Source organism: Schistocerca cancellata, chromosome 5, assembly GCF_023864275.1.
Source record: "Schistocerca cancellata isolate TAMUIC-IGC-003103 chromosome 5, iqSchCanc2.1, whole genome shotgun sequence".
Lineage (NCBI taxonomy): Eukaryota > Metazoa > Arthropoda > Insecta > Orthoptera > Acrididae > Schistocerca > Schistocerca cancellata.
In genome coordinates, this window is record NC_064630.1 from 487,733,821 (window position 1) to 487,756,205 (window position 22,385).

The 22,385-nt window shown below is 43.2% G+C and overlaps 1 protein-coding gene across 1 annotated transcript in view; it reads right to left on the minus strand.

Annotated features, from left to right (window-relative positions):
• Positions 1-22,385, minus strand: part of LOC126188617 (nucleosome assembly protein 1-like 4) — a 76,231-nt gene that overhangs the window by 34,257 nt on the left and 19,589 nt on the right. Inside the window, exon 2 of the mRNA XM_049930218.1 lies at positions 10,456-10,819. Within this exon, the coding sequence (XP_049786175.1) occupies positions 10,456-10,819 (364 nt within the window). The remainder of the gene's footprint in view (positions 1-10,455; positions 10,820-22,385) is intronic.

Below are 22,385 nucleotides of genomic sequence, written 5' to 3' on the forward strand. Positions count from 1 at the left end.
TTGAAAATCAGCAGCCAGTTCAAAATGGTTCAAATGGCTCTGAGCACTATGGGACTTAACATCTATGGTCATCAGTCCCCTAGAACATAGAGCTACCTAAACCTAAATAACCTATGGACAGCACACAACACCCAGTCATCACGAGGCAGAGAAAATCCCTGACCCCGCCAGGAATCGAACCCGGGAACCCGGGCGCGGGAAGCGAGAACGCTACCGCACGACGACGAGCTGCGGACTCAGCAGCCAGTTACACAAAAGAAATTTCTAGTGGCCTTCTTCAGAAGATTAGTAGTTGCGACTACAGTAACACATCTGTTTATTTTGTACTCTCGCTAATAATGCGTTAATTCCATTCTTCTGAAGAAGGCCAATAGATGCCTGAAACCGGTCAAGAAATAAAATTTCTTTTGTGCAAGGGTTGCAGGTTTCTCCAACGATTATTCTTACAGATGCTGAGGATGTATAGAGTACCAAGAATGAACGGGATTAGTCGAAAGATTGCACCGACGATATCAATGAAGGGAGAAATATTCTACTGTCTTGAGAGCAGATGATGTATGTGTCAGTTATGGACGCACAAGATGCAGTGCTTGACTCAGGAGTGTCAGAGCCTTGCGGCCTAATAAGGCTGTAGGCATTGAACGCTCCACCCATATATTTTAAATCTTTAGAGGAACCAAATAGTTACTCACGTTAGTGGCTGGAATCTATGAGAATACCGACATATCATTCTACAGAAAACAAAAAGGCAAATAAAATGAAGAACTATTGCACCATCACCTTGACAAGTAAGGTACTTTCGATGATCAATTTGGATTTAGAAAGATAAATGTAACAAAAGAGACTGTTCTGACTTTGAGCAAGACAATGTAAGAAAGACGTGAGAATAATAGTTAGGATCTGTCGACATACGAAAAGTGTTCGGCAGTGTAAAAGGTTATGAGTTGTTTGAATTTACCACAAAAAGAAGGAATGAGGGTGTTAAAGGAAATATTGAGATCTAGTAGTAATATTCTAGGTGAAACGATATCAGTGATAGGATTCACTGATGATATTGGCTTCAACTGTGAATTTGAGATAGAATAACAAGACCTATTCAATGAAAGGAACAGCATACGGAGTTTATAATAAGGTTTGAGCAAGCCTAGGAAAGACCAAAAGTTTGAGGACTAGCAGAAATGACATTAACTCGAAACTTAACCACAAATTTGTGGTACATGCAGTAGACGAAGAGAAGGAATTCTGATATCTCGGAAGTAAAACAACGCATGACCGGTGGAACAAAGAGAACAGAAAGCTGTCAGACATGGGCCTTTGATTCACGAAGAAATTTCTGAGAAAGCAGTACTATATGGATTTGTTGACTGTGAGGGAACCACAAAACAAGGTAATCGAAGACGTTGAATGTAATATTACAGAACATCTCAAAAGTTAAATGGGCTAATAACTTAAGATATCTGCAAGTTCTCCTCAGAATTGGCGAGGAAATTAATTTGTTGGAAACAGTCAGGAAGAAAGGTCAGGATGAGAAAGTGTATGTTACGATACTAGAGAAATCTTTAGATGGAAAAAATTTGAGGAGACTACACTGACTGGAATGTATCCAAAAAGTAAATTAGGACATTCGTGTAAGTGTTAGTCTTTGGTTAGGTGTCTGACATCAGAAAGCAAATCATGGTGGGCAGTATCAAGCTAGCATAAAGACTGTAGTTCACAGTCACAAATATTATGGATTGTGTCATTATTGTCTTGAGGGGATTAGGGTGAATTTGAAGAGCTGTAGTGCCTTTGACTGAAAAACTAGTGGCAACGTGTAAATTACGTTATCTGAAACGAAAACGCGGCACCGTTACATAAACAACTTGTAGTAAGATTCATGTACTGTTCACTTCTGACTTCAGCGCTGTTTAGTCACTTGTAAATCGAATACTGTTTATAAGCTTAGTAAAATACGGAAAACCATATAACAAAAGTGTCTAGTTTTATGGTTCTGTGGACTAGGAGTTGCGTCTGGATAGTAACCAAAGCGACCTGAGTACCGGGTTGGAACCCAATCAAAGCTTAAGTTTTGAATAAAAATCTTCTGCAATAGAAGCTGAAGACTTCCAGCACAAGGAGTCAGCCCCGGTCTGCCAACGGTCTTCTGAAATAGGGTGGAGGAGCAGACAAGAGGTTCAGGGAGCTCTCTTGTCCTTGGTGTGGGAAACTGCCCCTAAAAGGTGAAAGAGTCAACAATGATGATTGACATAAGAATACAAAAGACAGTGGGAACCACTTCATTAAAGACACATAATTGGTATCCACAAACATGCGCCCTGTAACTGAAAAAATGTCATGAGAATCTCTCAATTTGGCAAATCATGTAGAATTAGTCCCGCATTGGGATCTCCGAGAATGGGCTGCCCACGGGGAGGTGAGAAAAAGACTGAATAAACAATGGAGGGATGAAATCCTACTAGTCGGAGCATGGAATGTCAGAAGTTTCAACGTAGTAGGAAAGCAAGAACATTTGTAAAGGTCAACGCAAAGGCTCAATTTAGATAATGTGGGGATCTGTGAAGCGAAAGGAAAAGAATATAAGAATTTCTGGTAAAAAGAATAAAGGGAAATAACAACAGCGGCAGAAAATAAGATATGGGAGTAGACTTGTTACGGATAGAAACGTGAACAGTTCAGTGATAAGGTTCTCATCAGATTCGACAGCAAACCAACCCCACCAACGACAGCTCTTATATATATGCCGACGTCGCAAACAGAAGATGAAGATATGGAGAAAGTATATGATGGTATTCAAGTGGTAATTCAGTATGTAAAGGGAGATGAAAATAAAATAATCATGGAGGGCTGAAATGCGGTTATGTGCGGAAGAGAAGAAAAAGTCACGGGATAATGTGGGCTTAGCAATAGGAATCAGACAGAGGGAAGACTGAGTACGAAATACATTTCAGATGGTAACAGCGAATTCTATGTTCAGGAATCACAAGAGGAAGAGGAGATACACTTTCGAAAGGCCCGGAAATAGAAAGATTCCGGCTGGACTGCATGAGGATCAGACAGTGATTATCAAGTCAAATATTGAATGTAAGGTATTTCCAGGAAGAGGTATAGACATAGATTTAGAAATGATGAAAGAGTAGACTGGCGTTTGAGAGTATCGTCCTGAAGAATCGACGCGAAATGAAGAGGGATACTGAAATACTGAGGAAAGATGAGACCCATTTGAAGTTTGCTAAGGATATGGATAGTACGATAAGGAAAATCGTCTTACGCGGTTCAGTTGAAGAGACGTTGATACCTCTAAAAAGAGCAATAACATATGTCTGACAGGTAAATATGTGTAGAGGGAAATTAACTACGAAGAAATGCCGCGCGGAGTGGCTGCGCGGTTAGAGGCACCATGTCACCAATTGTGCGGCCCCTCCCACCGGAGGTCCGAATCCTCCCTCGGACATGGGTGTGAGTGATGTCCTTAGTGTTAAGTTAGTTTAAGTAGTGTGTAAGTCTAGAGACCGATGACTTCAGCACTTTGGTCCCTTAGGAATTCACGCACATTTGAACATACGAAGAAATCTTGGGGAACAGTAAAAATACTTCAGCTGATCGACGGAAGAAGGATGTATAGAAATGTAAAAGGAAAGACGGCAATACAAATCACTTAGGAATGAAATAGATAGGAAGTGCAGGATAGCCAAGGCAAACGGCTGCTGGAAAATTGTGAAAATCGGATGTGAAACTATCGTCAGAAGGACTGACTCAATGTGCAGAAAAGACGAAACAAAGTTCAGTGAAAATAAAAGAACAGTTGGTGGAATGGGATTTTCATTGTTGAATGCAGAGGGGAGATCTGATTGATGGAAACAGTACAATGAAGCGGGAGAATGTGTCCGATGACGTGATAGAAGAAGAAAAAGCAGCACTAGATATGGAAGACATAAGGAATCCACTAATAGATTCAGAATTTAAAAGATGTTTTGAAGACTTGAAATCGAATAAGCTAGAAGGGACAGATAACATTTCACTGTAATTTCTAAAAACTCTGGGGGAAGTGGCAACAAACGACTATTCAAGTTGATGTGTATAGTCTATGAGACTGGCGACGTTCCATCAGACTTTTAAAAAAATATCAGCCACACAATATTCTCAAGGTAGCAAGACCAGAGAAGTGCAAGACTATCTCACCATCAGATTAACAGCTCATGCATCAAACTGACTGACAAAAACAATGTACAGAACCAATGCGAAGTAATTTGAGGACCTGTTAGATAACAATTAGTTCGGTTTTAGGAAAGCTAAAGGCGTCAGAGAGGCACTTCGAACTTTGCTCTTGGTAATGGAAGAAGGAATGAAAAAAATTCAAGACACGTTTAAACTATTTGTCAACCTGAAAAAAGCATTCTACATTGTACATGGTTCAAGATATTCGAAATTTCTAGATAAATAGGAGTAATCCGCAGAGAAACGCAGGTGATATGCAATGTGTACAAGAACAGAGTTTGAAACATAAGAATGGAAGACCAAGAATGAAGTTCACGAGGAGGGATCTGGAACGTACGGGGGATACGTCAGCTCTCCACAACGAAACTTCTGCAGCGTGCTCGAAAAGAACCTTGGCATGCGAGTTATAAGATTTTGAAGCCCCGAAGAAAAGAATTCATGGTTGACCATTTGCTTGAGATGAAGAGGTGCACGCCTAGGTACAATCATGTTCCTGTATCCTACCGCAAACATTTTTCCACGGAGGCATTGACCATCTTGTCTCTCAATGGGACAAATGTGTTAACAGCTTTTACTCTCCAGCTGTCTCGTTTTCATTTGACTGCCCCTTAGACATGCAATGAGAGGTTTCATTTATGGGACAAGATCACTGCTTCTTTATTCGTCTTTATTCTGTGAGTGAAAAAACAGTTACCGCTTTAGCCGATCTGTGTATTCAGGTATTTCTAGTAGACAGTCGTTACTGTAACGTAAATTCACTTTAGTGGATGCATCAGAGGGAGACTATGTATAGCTCAAGTAATGAATACTCAGCAAATCACAGAGACACAAATTCAGATACTGGAATGAACAGATAACTGACACATGCTTGAGTTGGCAAGAACATTAGTTACCTACAAAGAGGAGCACATACGTTTCAATGAAGTTCACAATAACAATCGGTAACACTGCCATATGAGGCAAGTTTGATATCTACGTTTTATTTGAAGCTGGTTAGTAAACGTGTAGATAACAGAAAAATATAATGAGGGTATCTTCCATATCAGTATCTTAGACGGTTGTTGTCTGCAAGAATTGTTGAAAAGAGAAACCAAGAAGAAAATGTAAGTGCAATCTATTTGTCAGTGTTGTTCACTGTAGTATATTCTAGTACGTGATGTAATATGTCTTTACGACAGTAACAATGTATTGACTACTCAGTCACATAAGTTTTGATAAGTATGGCCACCCACATTGGAAAGTTTTGAATCGCATAAAATATTGGCGGGTCAAGTAGTTTTTAAGCCTCTAGATTCGCATTCCGGAGGACGGCCGTTCAAATCGTCTGCTAGTCCTGTAATTTAAAATTTTGTGTATTTTTCATAAATAGCTAAAGGTAAATGCTGAGATGGTTCATTTAAACAAGAGATGGCCGATTTCCTTCACCACCATTTTCCCGTCTGAGCCTGGGCTTCATTATTGTCTGTCAATCACTGGACATTAAACCTTATCTTCCTTCCAGAAAACTACTAACATCGAGAGGAAAATACGTGAAATTTCACTATTTTTGAGTTGCTAGGGAACAATAAGATATCCATATCTATCTATAAGACTTAAGAAATAGTGTGTCAACAAGCGGTCAACTCGAATGGTACACGAAGCAATAGCGTAGGAGTACAAGTTAGCACATCCGACGAAATTTGCTGTAGAAAATGTGAAGACCATAGCACAAGAGGACACATGCAGGTAAAAGCTGTCAGAGGCATCATTTTATAATAAACACACATGACGAAATTCACTCAAGTGCAAGACAGAACTCCAGTGCTCTTCGCTAACGTGACTTGGAGACGTTTGTACAAAAAGCAGATTCCTACCTACAACTGATCTAGCACCTGAAGAGGAGACAGGTAAAAAAGGAAAGAGTTCAAAATATTTTGACGTAAATATTGATTAAAAGTTGAAGTGGAAGAGGCAAGTTACTGAGCTGCTCAAACTATTAGGTCAAGCAGCTCTTGCTCTTTCTGTAATAGCTATCCTTCGAAACAAGCGAATCAACGTCCTAACATATTTTGTTTATTTCAACAAAATAATACCCTATGGGATACTTTTCCAGGGTAATGCATCACTTAAAAAGCGGTGGATGCAGCAAAGCAGAGAGTAAGGATAGTCTGCAGGCTCTGCTCTTCGGAGTATTTGGCATTTTAACTGCACCTGCACAATACCAGGTGGTTACAATTAAAGTGCAGCTACTGACAAAGCTCCTGTGTGGGCTACGGAACGTGGTAGGTAAGCTAACGCGTTAACCCGGAACCGATGTACACTGGAAAGCATTAGTTACAATTTTGGCCACCAGTTGCAAATTTGGCGTTCTTACTACAAGGAAGGGATGTGTAAGTGTTTCCATATGCAATGAATTAGCAGCGGGACTTGGGCAGAAAGGTCGAACAAGGTTCAACATGAGCATCGGAGGCGTCAACGAGGAGCTGCGTCCCTAAAACGATGTGATCAACACTAGCTCACAGCTATTCCGGGGAAATCTGAGCAACGTGATTATGTGCACTGGGTTTCAGATCAGGTAGAGACCGTAAACGTTCCTGGTAAACGCGTTCTTTTAGGTATCCATAGAGTCAAAAGTCACATAGATTCAGATAAGGTGACCTTATAGGCCACGCGTATGGAAAACCTCTGGAGATAAAACATTCGTGGAAAGTTTCATGAAGCAGATCTTTCACTGGGCGGGCGATATAAGGTGTTGCTCTAAAGTGTAGAAAACAGTGGTTTCGACACAGTGGCGCTCTTCCAAAGCAGGAGTCGCGTGCTGTGCAACATGCAGACGTCACGGTACACCAGAGAGGCCCTCTGGGTGTATTCTTTTCAAAGAAGAACGAACCGAAAGTACCACAAATTCGACAGTTCTGTGCATTCAGTGCAGTCTGGAGCGTAAACTATGCCTCGTCACTGCGTAGAATATTATCTGGCCACTCTTCATCATCTTCGATCAGTGTCAGAAACGGAAGAACAAATACGCAACGGTGCTGTGGATCATGAGAGTTCAGTTGCTGCACCGTCTAGATCTTGGATGGGTACCAGTGTGAATTAAACCGCAAAATTTTCCGCACTGTTGATCATGAAATGGACAATTCTCGTTACAGTGCACAAGCACTAGTACTACGCGGGGCACGTGCTGCATTGTCAATTACAGCCACGTCAACCTCTTCAACAACTTCACTGTAATTGGACGCCACCCTCTTCCAGGTGGCACACCAAGCCCACAAGCGCCTTCAAATTTCGTTCTCATATTATTTTAATCATTTAATGACATCGGGTCTCACCTCAGACCTTTCAGTCAACCATATTCTCTCAATGCTGCTCTGTGATCACTTCGGTTCACACCAAAAAGTTTCGCTAACAGCGGACCGTCTTTCTTCTCGATAACCATACTCATCACTCACGTTACGGCTAGTCAAACGACAGCGTGGAAGAGATATCGTCATAAAAACACTGTGCAGCGCCAGATTTGCACCTGGTGGCCAAGATAGGAAATAATTTTTTTCAACGTAAATCAGTTCCGCATTAACGCATTACCATATGTATGAAGTTTGGACCTTCACGTTAATTATAACCAGCCAGCATAAAGGATGATTCCATGACGACGTGTAGGGAATATGGGCTCTAAAATGCATACCTCAATAGCTATGAGCACTCATTCATGTTGGACACTGGGAAATACACTTCTTCCACTGAACAACTGCTCATAGCTTTCGCCCATGTTTACTGGACTTTTTTTTCGTACTACCATCTCTGAATGTCGCCTACCCTACAATCCGGTGTATGCATTCCATTATCAGAGGTATCAGAATGATTTTCGCTTATAAGTATCGGCTTCGTCTTTTCCAGACCAGGGTTCCTTATCTCAAACTGATAAATTAACCCTTCTTCATGATCTCTGAAAGTTTTTAACATACTCTCGGAATCCTCCTGGATATAACCGCTGTAGATATTCGTCACAAATATAAATGGAAAGCGCTAACTGTGGATGCTCGACAGCATTGCATACGTTATTCTTGACTTTATGGTGATATAATTTGGCACTATTTTTAGTTGCAAACACCCTTTGTTAAATCATATTCGTTGTGTTGAGTTTGATTATTCTTTTAACATTCAACCGCAAAAAAGAAGAAAAATAAAGAAACCATATAAATGTGGCACAGAACATCAAGTTAACTATCAGTCGCTCCCTGATAGAATAACTTGATAATTATGAATGAAAAAACTTTCCACACAATTCGAGAAGAATAACGAAACCCATATTTACAACACTAGAAGAAAGAATGACCTTTAATACTCAGTTTTTAAGCTGGTAGTGGCTCGGAAAAGGTTCACTTTGCGTCAACGAAAAAAATTTGACCATTTATCCAATATAATAGAACGCCCGACTCATAATAATGCAATCTCAAATCGAACCAAAAATAATTTCATCCAGACAACTCCTTCCATTCCATGGGTGGAGTCTTGCTGGAAAACTGATAGCGTGTAAAGAAAAAAAACTTGGTTTTAAATGTGTGCTTGGCGATAAACCGGGAGGAAGCTGGAAGCCTGGCAGCTGAGCGAGTTCGCTGGTGCAGACGGCAGACACAGGACAACACGAGAGTGACTAAAACGGGGACAGGACAATAAAACAGGCGCACCGTCAATGGATGTCCACAGGGGAACTGCGGGGCGTGGTCACCGGACAAGAGGTAGCGGTGGCTAAATTGGCAATGCCCAATCCGCAACCTGGCCAAATGACCTCCTCTCACCGGGAAGGGCGTGAGGAGGTCGTCCGAGCCGTCGGGATCGATTTGATGGCTCTAAGCGTATTTTCATGAAGAGAGGACCAAGCCTCATGCCACAATGATGAAACTCGCCGACAAAGAACCCTACTAACATCAGTTGATGGGATACAAAAGGAGGGTGTCCCAGGCAGAAAGACAGCAGCCTTGGCTGCAGCATGAGCAGATTCGTTCCCAGGCACACCAACGTGGCCAGGAATCCACAAAAAAAGGACGCGAGCGCCGGTATCAGCTAGCGACTGAAGGGACCGTTGAATTCGTTGCACGAGAGGATGGTCCGAATATGGGTCACAGAGACTCTGAATGGCGCTCCAAGAATCAGAGCAGATGGCATAGGGAGAATGACGATGGCGGAAGATATACTGAACAGCCTGATAGAGAGCAAAAAGCTCAGCTGTAAAGCTTGAACACTGGTCAAGGAGCCGCCATTGAAAGGTATCATCCCCAACGACAAAGACACATCCGACGCCAGCAGTAGTCTTGGAGCCATCTGTGTAAATAAAGACGTCATTAGCGAGCCTCGAACGAAGTTCGACAAACCTCGAGCGGTATATCGAATCCGCGGTCCTCTTCTTTGGGAGCGAGCTGAGTTAAAAAAAAAAAAATGGTTCGAATGGCTCTGAGCACTATGCGACTTAACTTCTGAGGTCATCAGTCACCTAGAACTTAGTAGTAGTTAAACCTAACTAACCTAAGGACATCACACACTTCCATGCACGAGGCAGGATTCGAACCTGCGACCGTAGCGGTCGCTCGGTTCCAGACTGCAGCGCCTAGAACCGCACGGCCACTCCGGCGGGCGCTGAGTTCAAGGTGAACGCCAACCTGAGCCTGGTGCCAAGGTGGCGTCGGGCTTTTCTCACCCACTCGAAAAGTCGTAGGGAGGGTAAAATGAAGTTGCTGGAGCAGACGACGAAAGCGAACTCCAGGAGGTAACAGGGCAGAGACATACAGCCTGTATTGGCGTTTGAGAGAGTCGTCAAAGAAGAAGAAATATGACGGGTGGGCGGGCATTGACATCAGTCGGCAGGCGTACCGACAAAGCAACTTATGGCGCCGGTAGTTTAGCGGTAAATCGGCAGCTTCGGCATACAGATTCTCAACATGGCTGGTGTAGAATGCTCCAGTCGCCAGATGTAACCCCCGATGGTGGATAGAGTTTAGAGGGCGTAAGATGGACGGCCGGGCAGAAGAGTAGACAAAGCTCCCATAATCTAGCTTTGGATAGCAACATGCACATATACAGATGGCGGTAAAATCGCTTGCACAAGGTATGAAAGGGCAGTGCATTGGCGGAGCTGTCATTTGTACTCGGGTTATTCACGTGAAAAGGCTTCCGACATCTGTATATGTCGTATGACTTTTGTCACCTCAGTGTATTCTTGTGGCCTGGCATGAGCTGAAGAAGAGAGGGCTGGTGCAAGCTTACCGGGCGAAGAAGTGGAAGCAGGAGTCGCAGGTCCTGCCCGAGCGTGGGTGCCGAGTCACGTCGGCCTCCGGCGACTTCCAGGTGACGCCGCTGCCTCGCATGGAGACGATGCGCATGCCGCCGCCGCACAGCGGGTCCTCCGGCTCCGGGTCGAAGCTCACGTCGAACTCCTTGGTGAGCACCGAGTCCGCGATGTAGTCGTTGGGCGCGAAGTGAAACTCCAGCCGGAAGCCGGGCTGCTCGCGGTCGTCCATGACGACGCGGATGTCGACCAGGTGGCGCAGCACCTCGGCGTCGCGCTCCGTGATCAGCGGGCCCACCGTCAGCGAGTTCCTCAGCGCCCGCAGCCAGAAGTTGGGGATGCCTGCGGGACAAAGTGTTCGTTACCACCTCCTGTCAACTACCAAAAAGAATTACACGGCACACTACATTTTTAAATCGATATTTTATGGAATTTTATCCGACCATTGCGACTACGTTGTAATTTACACTGATGAGTATAAGCATGGACAATTCTATCTGTTGCACTAAATGACAACGTTGTGGACAATAATTCACAAGATGCGAGAACCTTTAACAATCACTGTCTAAATGTAGCAGTAAAAATAGGATTAAATGGTTCAGCTGAAGAAGCAAGAGAATATACTAAGAATAATATCCCACTGTACTTTGAGCAGCTACAAGTAGCACCAAAATCCTGCACTGAAACTAACAGATCTAGAAAAATTTCTGAAAAGCAAAGGTTCATGTGATGCTCACGGAATTTCAAACAGAATTTCGAAAAAATTTTCCAGTTTAAAAAGTAAAGTCCTTAGCGATCTATTCAGTGCCTCACTGGCACAGAGAATTCGTCCAGACAGGTTTAAATATGCAGTTGTTGAACCTCTTGATAAGGAATGTATACCCTCCAGCCGGAGGTTCGAGTCCTCCCTCGGGCATGGGTGTGTGTGTTGTTCTTAGCATAAGTTAGTTTAAGTTACTTGAAGTAGTGTGTAAGTCTAGGGACCCATGACCTCAGCAGTTTGGCCCCTTAGGAACTCACACACATTTGAAGGAAGGTGATGAAACAGGCTTTAACCAGTTTCGTCCAGTTTCTCCAAAATGTTCGAAAAAATAGTGTATTTAAGAGTAGCCTCACACTTAAGTGCAATCAGTTTCCTTAGCATATCACGGTTTTGATTCCAGAAGGGTTGGTCGACTGAGAATGCTGTTTATGTATTGATACATCAAATAATACTAGCCTTAAATAATAATATATCGACATTTGACATTTTTGTAATCGTTGCAAGGCACCTGATTGTGAAGATCATGTTACTCTCTAAGAAAATTCATGTTTTTGGAATGCATGGCTTTACGCTTAGCTGGTTTGAATCATATTTAAATTACAGAATGTAAAGGTCGCGCTGAATAATTCACACAATATAAGAATGGTATAAAATTTTACACACTGCTGAAATATTGCAAATGGAGTCCCATAGGGTTCAATTTAGGGTCCACTACTTTTCCTTATATGCATGAACGACTTCTCATTTAACATTCAACAAACAGAATCGGCACTTTTACAAAAACGAAAGTTCTGAATGTAAATACTGATGAAATTTGAACTGGAAGTAGCTTATTACTGAGCTTGTCAAACCAATAAGTTCAGATACTTTTGCTCTTCATATAATTACTAATACTGAATAGAAAGTATCAACCTTCTGACGTATTTAGCACTTTTCCACTCAATAATGTCTGGGGGAATAATTTTCTGTGGTAACTCACCTCTTAGAAAGTATTCATTGGACAAAAGTGAGCAATATATATATGTGTTGGTCACCCACTGGCGAAATTTAGATAACTCTTCAAGAAGCTAAACATCATAACTGTGCTGTCCCAATACATACATTGGCTAATGAACTTCGTCATGATTAATCCATCACAATTTGAGAAGAACAGAGATGTCCATATCTACATAATACTGAAAAATGACCTTTAATGCACATTATTAAAGCTGTACCTGGTTCAGAAAAGAGTTCAATATGAGCCAAAAATAAAAAAAAGGACTTGTTTTTAAGTCCAGGTGCATGAGAAGTAGTAATTTAATAATGTTTTCATTGATTTTAACATCAATCATGTACACATATCCTGTAAACTGACTCGTTTCGCATCATTTCGATAAAAGAATCTTTAGAATTATCCACCGAATAGGTAACTGACTACGGCACTGTGTTACTTCCAAAATATACTCTCATGATACACTTTCCTAACACGTTAGTAGTGTATGACGTTGGCTGTATTCGATCTTGAGGGGTATGGAGCAGGAGCAATGTAATCATGCGGCCAAATCCCTCATCCGTCTACCGACCAGCTGTCACCAAAAACCTTAAAGAAACCCCAGACCATTATTAAGTCCGCTCCGCAGTTAGTGGTCAGCTTATGGAGCTGCCATGTTGACGGCCTGGGTTCGATTCTTGGTACTGTCAAGGATTTATGCTTGCTGGGAGGACTGTTACGGGGTGCACTTAGCCTCGTGATGCTAATTGAGGGCCTATTTGATTCATAAATAGGGGCTCTAAGGTCTGGAATGTCGGGAAAACGGCCGGGAGAACGGTATGCTGACTACATGCCTTTCTGTACCTTATTTTATGGCGTTGCATGGCAGAGAATTACATGGATTCCGCAAACAGTGTTCTTTCGAAACTCGGCTCGCTCTTTTTCTCCACGAGATCCATAGCGCTGTGGACGATGGCATTCAGGCTACTGATGTGTTTCATCACTTCAGGAAGGCATTTAACACCGTTCCGCACTGCCATTTAGTTAAAAAGATATAAGAGCTTAGCGACTACGGGACCATATTTCAGACTGGATGCAAGACTTCCTTGCAGACAAAACTCGACACGTTGTTCTAAATTTCCGGAGTACCCCAAGGAAGTGTGTCAGGGTCGTTACTGTTAACAATGTATATAAATGATTTACTGATGAGTGTCAGAAGCTGTTTAAGATTGTTCGCAGATGATGCCGTTATCTGCAACAAGGTAGTAAGCCAGAAGATAGTATCAGTTTGTAGAATGACCTACATAGGATTGATTAGTTGTGCGGGCTCTGACACCTGGCCCTGAAAGTAAATAAATGCAGCATATTGGGCAGACATGGGGAAAAATGCACCAATTTACAACTACACTATTGATGACAAATTACTGAAAACAGTGTCTTGCGCAAAATATCTAGGAGTATCTATTCGGAGCGACCTTAGATGGAATGATCCCATAAAGAAACCAGTAGGAAAAGCAGTTGCCAGAATGAGATTCACAGGAATATTCATAAGGAAATGTAACTCATCCACACAGTAAGCAGATTACAAGGCTCCTGTTCGACCGATTCTTTAGTACTTTGCATTAACATGGGACTCTTACCAGGTATAATTGATGGAAGAGATGGAGACGATCCAATGAAGAGCAGCGTATTTCGTCACGAGATCGTTTAGTTGGCGCGAGAGCGTTACAGAGTTGCTCAACAAACTGCAGTGGCGGACGCTCATCATCTCGCTGTTGCTCGAAATACCAGTACCAGTACCAGTTAGGATTCAAGTATTTCCCAGTAAAGCTAAGTCATATGTGAGGCCTATTACGATTCAGTCCATTTACTATGTTCCAGGAAATGGCCGACAATGTATTAGATACGTAAAGCTAAGTTATATGTGAGGCCTATTACGAGTCAGTCATTTACTATGTTCCAGGAAATGGCCGACAATGTATTAGGTATGCTTAACGAGGAGCAAGCTGTCAGGTGCAATGTACAGTATGATTCAGCTAAGCTGTTCACCTCAGATATTTCCTGAACAGTTTAAGACATCATAATTCCGTTTTCATCCAAATTAAGTATGAAAAATCTTCTCACAGAATTACATACAGACTATTTTAGTACCTCTAATAATTACAAAGATATCTACACCAATTTCGCATTTTCAAATGAACTGTAGTATTTTCGCTACTAGTATCCTCTGCGGGCCGAACCGCACAATAACCCTGGGTTCGGTGTGGGGCGGCGGTGAGGTGGGTGGGCTACTGTGGCCTGTTGTGGGATGGTGAACCACTGAGGACTACGTCGGGACGAAGCCTGTCCGTCGTTTCTAGGTCCCCGGTTCAATACACACACATGGTGTAGTCAAAATCCCTGCGTTCTGAACAGAACTTTAAATTGGGCTCGATGCTATTTTTGGTTATTTATTTTTATAGGCCATTTTTTACTTTGAAAATTGTATTCATACTTTTTTCCTTTAGTTCCCCAGCAAAGAAATCTGTCGCTAGGGATTGAGTGAATGTCTTGTGACTAAGAGACGCTGAATGTTACACACTGATAACAGGCTGAAGGCATTTTGTTTGCGAATATCTTTGCGTGTTCACATCAATTCATTTGAGAATCAGTAGTCATTCTTAGAAATTTCGTGTTTGTTAAGCTGTCTGTAGAGGTACCATATACACTTAATTTAAAAGTGCACTTCCCCCTATTCCAATTGAAATTCATGACATTTGATTTATGTTCAACGTCATTTTATTGCATACTGACCAATTGTAAACTTACTTTAGAGTTTCATTTGGTTTCTCTGCAAGAGGTTCTCTTGTTTCTAAATATTATAATTTCTCAGAAGCTGCTAATCGAATTGTGAAGAGTGAAACCCTTTGTAACCGCCTCTTTCAGAACTACTATAGTAGAAGCTGAAATAACCACAATTTCATTTGAAAAAGCTAAGTTTATACAGATATATCTGTAAATAATATTTCTCTGAAACGAAACTATACGTTATTCAGAGAGGACATTTTCACAATCTGTATGACTGAAAACAAAATTACAATATCTCAAACTGTAGATTCGATATGATTAAATTTTTCTTGAGACATATGAGTCTGAACTTTATCTACGATAAAGATCGAAGCTGAGGAAATGATTAAAATTTGTGCCACAGCCAGGAAATAAGTGGAAGACGTGAATTGAAGGTTTTGTTAGGGATGGTATTGGAACGCGGAAGACCGCGCTGCTTCGTTACCTGCACTGATGTGGTGGTATAATGGCTACCATACCTGCCTAGTAAGCGAGGAAAGCCAGTTGCAAGTAGTGGTCGTGGTACGGACTACAATTCGTCTTTTCAGCTTCCATCATTGTCGTAAATATCTTAAACGTTTCAAGAAGTACCTGATACTAACGTCTTAGCTGAATCAGCATGTATATTTTTACACTCTTCTTCTGTAGGTTTTGCGCTCGTGAAGGTTGACAACTAAAATTTTTAAGCAAATAGGTGATTGTAACGGATGACTGACGGGTCACAGTCCAGTAAAATACTCCAGTAAGCATCCATACTACCTCGCTACGGTGCACAGAAACATACTCATCGAACGTTACGCCTCTTTAGAATAATCTACGAACTAGTTCCGGATCGTGGCTGATGTAACCCTTCTTCCATGAAATTATTGAATTAAATGTGATTACTTAGGATATTCTGTCATATAAAGCTGGTAATTTCCGGAGTATTCCAGGGGAGTGTTACGAGGCCGTCACTGTTTACAAGCTGATGTAGCGAATACTGTTGTAGGCTTTGTACGGCTTTCCACCAGAAGACTGTATCGAAATGCAGGAGGATTTGTGCACGATTGGCGATTGGTGCAGAGATCGGCACCTGACAATCAACGTAAATGAATTTAACACATTGCCTATAAATACACGATGACATCCACTATCGTTCGATTACATTGTTGGCTACAAGGAATATACTTACGCGTAACCATCCGGGACGGACGTGAAGAGAAGAGTGACCCACATCATTCTAAGAATGGGACCTCTCCCAAGGTCGTCGCCATTCTCGCCAACGATAGTTATCTGGTGTAATACAGAACCGTGATTCATCACTGAACACAGTTCATCAGCAGTCCATTCCTCCCGATCACGGTGCCATCCAAAACGTAGCCATTACTGTTGCTGCGTTGAAGGCAGCCTACGTATGGGGCGGTAAGTCCCCACTCTGTTTGCTGCTGGTCCCCGACCAGTAGCGCGGGATAACATGAAACGTTGGAGGGGTCAGCTGCCTCTTCTCGAATTGCATTAGGCTACTCAGAGCGCCAGCATCGCTATTCTTCTATTCTTTTACACTCTTTCCCATTTGTGGTTTCATGAGAATGACAGTAGGACACTGACCATTCTTGTCAACAGCCCCACACAAAATGGAGGGCACAGAAACATCGACACACATAGATCACCAATCGTGGTAGTGTTTTTTAGCCTCAGCGTAGTGCGAAAGTGACTGTACGTTTCAGTAATACCATGCTGACGAGATAGTGGTAATTTCGATCGAAGGCTTATCTGGGAAGGCCAGTTATTCAGCATGACCCAGGTCTGACCAGTAGTACCGTAATGACCAGTGTCGCCGTATGAAAGACCCGTTTCTTCGGAAACCCTTGACTCATTTCGTGATAATGAACCGTATGAGGCGAGAGGCATACTATCGCTTGCTTTTATGTTCCACGAGTTTTGGCGGAACACCATTGCCTTACATTGGCACAAGACTTCTCTTTCCAGTCACACAACAGAGGGCGCTGCCCCACCATCCATTCAGATTTCTAGTGGCTTCTCTCAGGCACACTCTTCTGCACCTCCTCCTACCTTAAATGTGCGGCCCGACATTATTCTACTGAAATACAATCCCAGAATTTCTTTCCATGAAGGGCCACAAAATGGGGTGTAGAATATCGTCGACGTACCATTGTACTGCAAGGGTGTCGCGTATGACAACCAACGGAGTCCTGCTGTGAAGTGTGTTGGCAGCCCAGTGCACCGCTCATAGTTGTCGGGCCGTATGGCGGGCGCAGGTTGGTATCTCACCACTGTCCCCGGGGCCCCGGTCATCTGTAGTCAATTCATAGCAGCCTTGATACGCCTGGGCATAGAGTCAAACAGAGCTTGGATGGCGTGTAGAGGTACAGCTGCCCATGCAGCTTCAACACGATACCACAGTTCATCAAGAGTAGTGACTGGCGTATTGCGACAAGCCAGTTGCTCGGCCACCATTGACCAGACGTTTTCAGTTGGTGAGAGATCTGGAGAATGTACTGGCCAGGGAAGCAGTAGAACTTTTCTGTATACAGAAAGGCCCGTACAGGACCTGCAACATGCGGTCGTGCATTGCCCTGCTGAAATGTATGGTTTCGCAGGGATCGAATGAAGGGTAGAGCCACGGGTCGTAACACATCTGAAATGTAACGCCCACCGTTCAAAGTGCCGCCAATGCGAACAAGAAGTGACCGAGATGTGTAACGAGTGGCACCCCATACCATCACACCGGGTGGTACGTCAGAATGGAGATGACGATTACACGCTTCCAATGTGCGTTCACCGCTGATGTCGCCAAACACGGATGAGACCACCATGACGCTGTAAACAGAACCTGGATTCATCCGAAAAAGTGACGTTTTGCCATTCGTGCACCCAGGTTCGTCTTTGAGTACACCATCGCAGGCGCTCCTGTCTGTGACGCAGCGCCAAGGGTAGCCATAGTCACCGTCTCCGAGCTGATAGTCCATGCTGCTGCCAACGTCGTCGAACTGTTCGTGCAGATGGTTGTTGTCTTGCAAACGTCCCCATCTGTTGACTCAGGGATCGAGACGTGGCTGCGCGATCCGTTACAGCCATGGGGATAAGATGCCTGTCATCTCGACTGCTAGTGATACGAGGCCATTGGTATCCAGCACGGCGTTCCGTATTACCCTCCTGAACCCACCGATTCCATATTCTGCTAACAGTTATTGGATCTCGACCAACGCGAGCAGCAATGTCGCGATACGATAAACCGCAATCGCGATAGGCTACAATCCGACCTTTATCAAAGTCGGAAACGTGATGGTACGCATTTCTCCTCCTTACACGAGGCATCACAACAACGTTTCACCAGGCAACCCCAGTCAACTGCTGTTTGTGTATGAGCAATCGGTTGGAAACTTTCCTCATGTCAACACGTAGGTGTCGCCACCGGCGCCAACCTTGTGTCAATGCTCTGAAAAGCTAATCATTTGCATATCACTGTATCTTCTTCCTGTCGGTTAAATTTCGCGTCTGTAGCACGTTATCTTCGTGGTGTAGCAATTTTAATGGCCAGTAGTGTAAAAGGAAATTTGAGTTTACTTGCAGACCTGAGTAAGCCAGAAGGGAAGAGTGACAGGGCGGACAACTTCCGCTCGCTAACGTGGTCTATTATTGCATAACTGTCGGCAGTGTTTCAGAAGTTCGTATACAAGTGACAGTACTGTTCAACAAGACGTATTTTCTCTAGTATTCTGCAAGCTCTACAAATCTAGAGTTTTCTGTGTCTTGTAATACTTATGTGGGAGAATAGCACGCCCAGTTCTTGGTGTTTTCAGTAACTCGCAAAATGCTTACCTTTTTTCTTTGTTGTGTAAATAATAAGTCCCACAGAGAGCGAAACAGCAACGGTACATCGCACGATGTGATGATCGGAAAAGTTTTTCTCGTATATTCTGATAACACAAAACATTACGACCACCTTCTTAATAACATGTTAGTCCACATTTGCATCGCAAAACAGCAGTGATTTTGCCCGGCATAGATTCGTCAAGTCCTTCAAGTCTCGCTATGTATGTGACACCAAACGTCTAAGCACAGATTGCGCAGATATGAAACTTCCTTGCAGATTAAAAACGTGTGCCAGACAAGGACTTGAACTCAGGACCTTTGCCTTTCGCAGTCAAGTGCAGTACCGACTTTTTTTTTTTTTCGTAGCATTTCTTCAGGGCGGGCGTCCCATGACACCCGATCAAGTTCATCGATGATCCATTAACTCAGTTTTTTTTTATTGCAGGGGATGCTAACCCTCCGACTGAACACGGTGAGATACCGTGCCGGTAACTGACTGAGCTACCCAAGCACGACTCACGACTTTTCCCCACAGCTTTAATTCTGACAGTACCTCGTCTCCTACCTTCCAAACTTGTAGATGTGTGGAAGAGCTTCTGCGAAGTTTGAAAGGTAGGAGACGAGGTACTGGCAGAATTAAAGCTGTGGGGACGGGTCAAGACTGAAAACTTCATTCTACAGGTTGTGCAATTCCCGTAAATTACGGACTGTTGGTTCGTGGACGCGGAGCTTAAGTCCGATAACGACCCAATTGTGTTCCGTGGGGTTCGGATCAGGCGAACTCGATGGCCAAGAAAGCAACGTGAGTTTGCCTTCACGCTCCTCAGACCACTGTGGCACAGTTTTGGCCCTCTGACACTGATAATTACTCTGCTGTAAAACGCCACCACCGTAGGGGAAGACATCAAGCATGAATGGATGCAGATGGTCCGCAATGTGGTTCACGCACTTCCAAACCGTTAAATTAGTACCATGGATCCCATGGAAGACCACGTGTGCGTCCCCCATAGCAAAATACTGGTCGTAGTGCGGTGAATGTTTAGAGCAGCCGTTCGTCTAGATTACGGCGTGCCTCGTCACGACTATCGAATTGCTGTAACAAGAAACGTGATTCGTAGACCAGGCAACATGTTACCATTGATCGACGGTTTATTCTCGATGAGCCTGTTCCCACAACCAACGAATTACGATATTATTGCGTCAAAATGGGTAGGTGCAAAGCTGTCAGCACACTGACCGTGCTTTTCAACGTCAACTTTCATGGAGCCAAGTTCAACGTGCTGCTGAACGCTCAGAAACGTGGCGGCTTTTGCATACGGTACGTATGCCTCAACGTGGTACACGCTATCGCAGCACATTCCACCGGCAGTTGTCGGCTGTATCTGGCTTGCGTATCACGTTGCTTAATAGACGGGAGTGAATTTCCTACGTTAGCCTTATTAACACGCAGATTTCCTACTCTGTTCACTTGCTAGTCTTACTGTTCTGTCTGTAGTATACATACATAAAACCTTCAATATCCACGAACATGTTATAAAGCAAAAAGGAAAGTACCATGTCCAGTCGCTAAGGACAGTGCCCTATAAAATCTGCATTACAATTAGTCTCATACAAAGTTACAATAGTTCTTCTCATAAGATAAAAATTATTTCTTAAACTAGTAAGTTCATTCTCACTTGATCACTATTCCTATTCAATAGTAGAATCTTGCCAGCACATAAAATGCAAAACTTAAATGAAAAACTTGCAAAATATCTTACTGCAAGTTGTCTTAGAGATTAAACCAATCGAACAAATTCATTCCTCTGAGAAAGAGCGCGCTTATTTTTAAATAACATTGAATATTACAGAATATACGTCTGTCAAACTAATAAGAAAGTATCAGAACCAAATAGAACACGCGAAGGATATTAAAACTAATGTTTGTAGCTTATGCGGAGGGATATAGACAGTCATTTTTCCTCGCTCTGTTAGCAGGTGGAACAGAAATGAAAACGAGTAAAGGTGCTTGGCGGAGGGTACCCTGTACCATCTCTTGTCATTTCCCCTCCTGTTCCATTCTCAAATAGAGCGGGGGAAAAACGACTGTCTGTACGCCTCATTATGAGCCCTAATTCCTCGTATCTTATTTTCGTCGTCCTCATGCGTGATGTATGTTGGCGGGAGCAGAATCGTTCGGCATTCGGTTTCAAACGCCGGTTTTCTAAATTCTCTCAGTAGTGTTTCTCGGAAAGAACACCGCCTTCCCTCCAGGGATTCCCATTTGAGTGCCCGAAGCATCCCTGTAACACTTAAGTTTTGTCCGAACCTACCGGTAACAAATCTAGCAGTCATCCTCTGAACTGCTTCGATGTCTTCCTTCAATCTGACCCGGTACAGATCCCAAACAGTAATTAAGAATAGGTTACACCAACGTCCAATATCAGGTCTAATTTACAGGCGAACCACTCTTTCCTAAAATTCCCCCGAATAAAACGAAATTGACCATTTGCCTTCCCTGCCCTGGTTCCCGCGTTCGATTCCCGGCGGGGTCAGGGATTTTCTCTGCCTCCTGATGATTGGGTGTTGTGTGATGTCCTTAGGTTAGTTAGGTTTAAGTAGTTCTCAGTTCTAGGGGACTGATGACCATTGATGTTAAGTCCCATAGTGCTCAGAGCCACTTGAACCATTTTTTTTTTTTGCCTTCCCTACCACAGTTTTCATCTGATTGTTCCACCTCATGTCGCTTTGCAACGTTAAGCCCAGATATTTACACGACTTGACTGTGTCAAGCTGGACTCTAGTAATACCGTATCCGAACATCATCACAGGTTTATTCTTCCTACTCATCCGCATTACTTACATTTTTCCACATTTAGAGCTAGCTGCCGTTCATCACACGAACTGGAAATTTCGTCGAAGTCGTCTTGTAGCTTCCTAAAGTCACTCAACTTCGACACCTTACAGTACACCATAGCATCATCAGCAAACAACCGCAGGCGGCTGCCCACCCTGTCCGCCAAATGATTTATATATACAGAGAACGACATCGCTAATGTCACACTTCCCTGGGGCACTCCTGACGGTACCCTTGAATGTGAGTTAAATTATTTTTTCAAGTAGCAGGTTGCACGAAAGAAAGAAGCATTTGATACGCAAACCAAACCCAAATATCCATAACAAGGTAGATCTTGGTCCTACAACATCCTATACGTGGGGTACATCATAATTGCCAGTGAAACATAGCTAAAAATATGCGATAATAGAAGCAAAACGTTCCATGAATACGCACCGTTGCGAGATAATTGGAAACGTCAGGTTTAAAAATGGTTCAAATGGCTCTGAGCACTATGGGACTTAACATCTGTGGTCATCAGTCCCCTAGAACTTAGAACTACTTAAACCTAACTAACCTAAGGACATCACACACATCCATGCCCGAGGCAGGATTCGAACCTGCGACCGTAGCAGTCGCGCGGTTCCAGACTGAAGCGCCTAGAACCGCTCGGCCACCGCGGCCGGCAACGTCAGGATAAGAGCCGCCACTTTCCTTA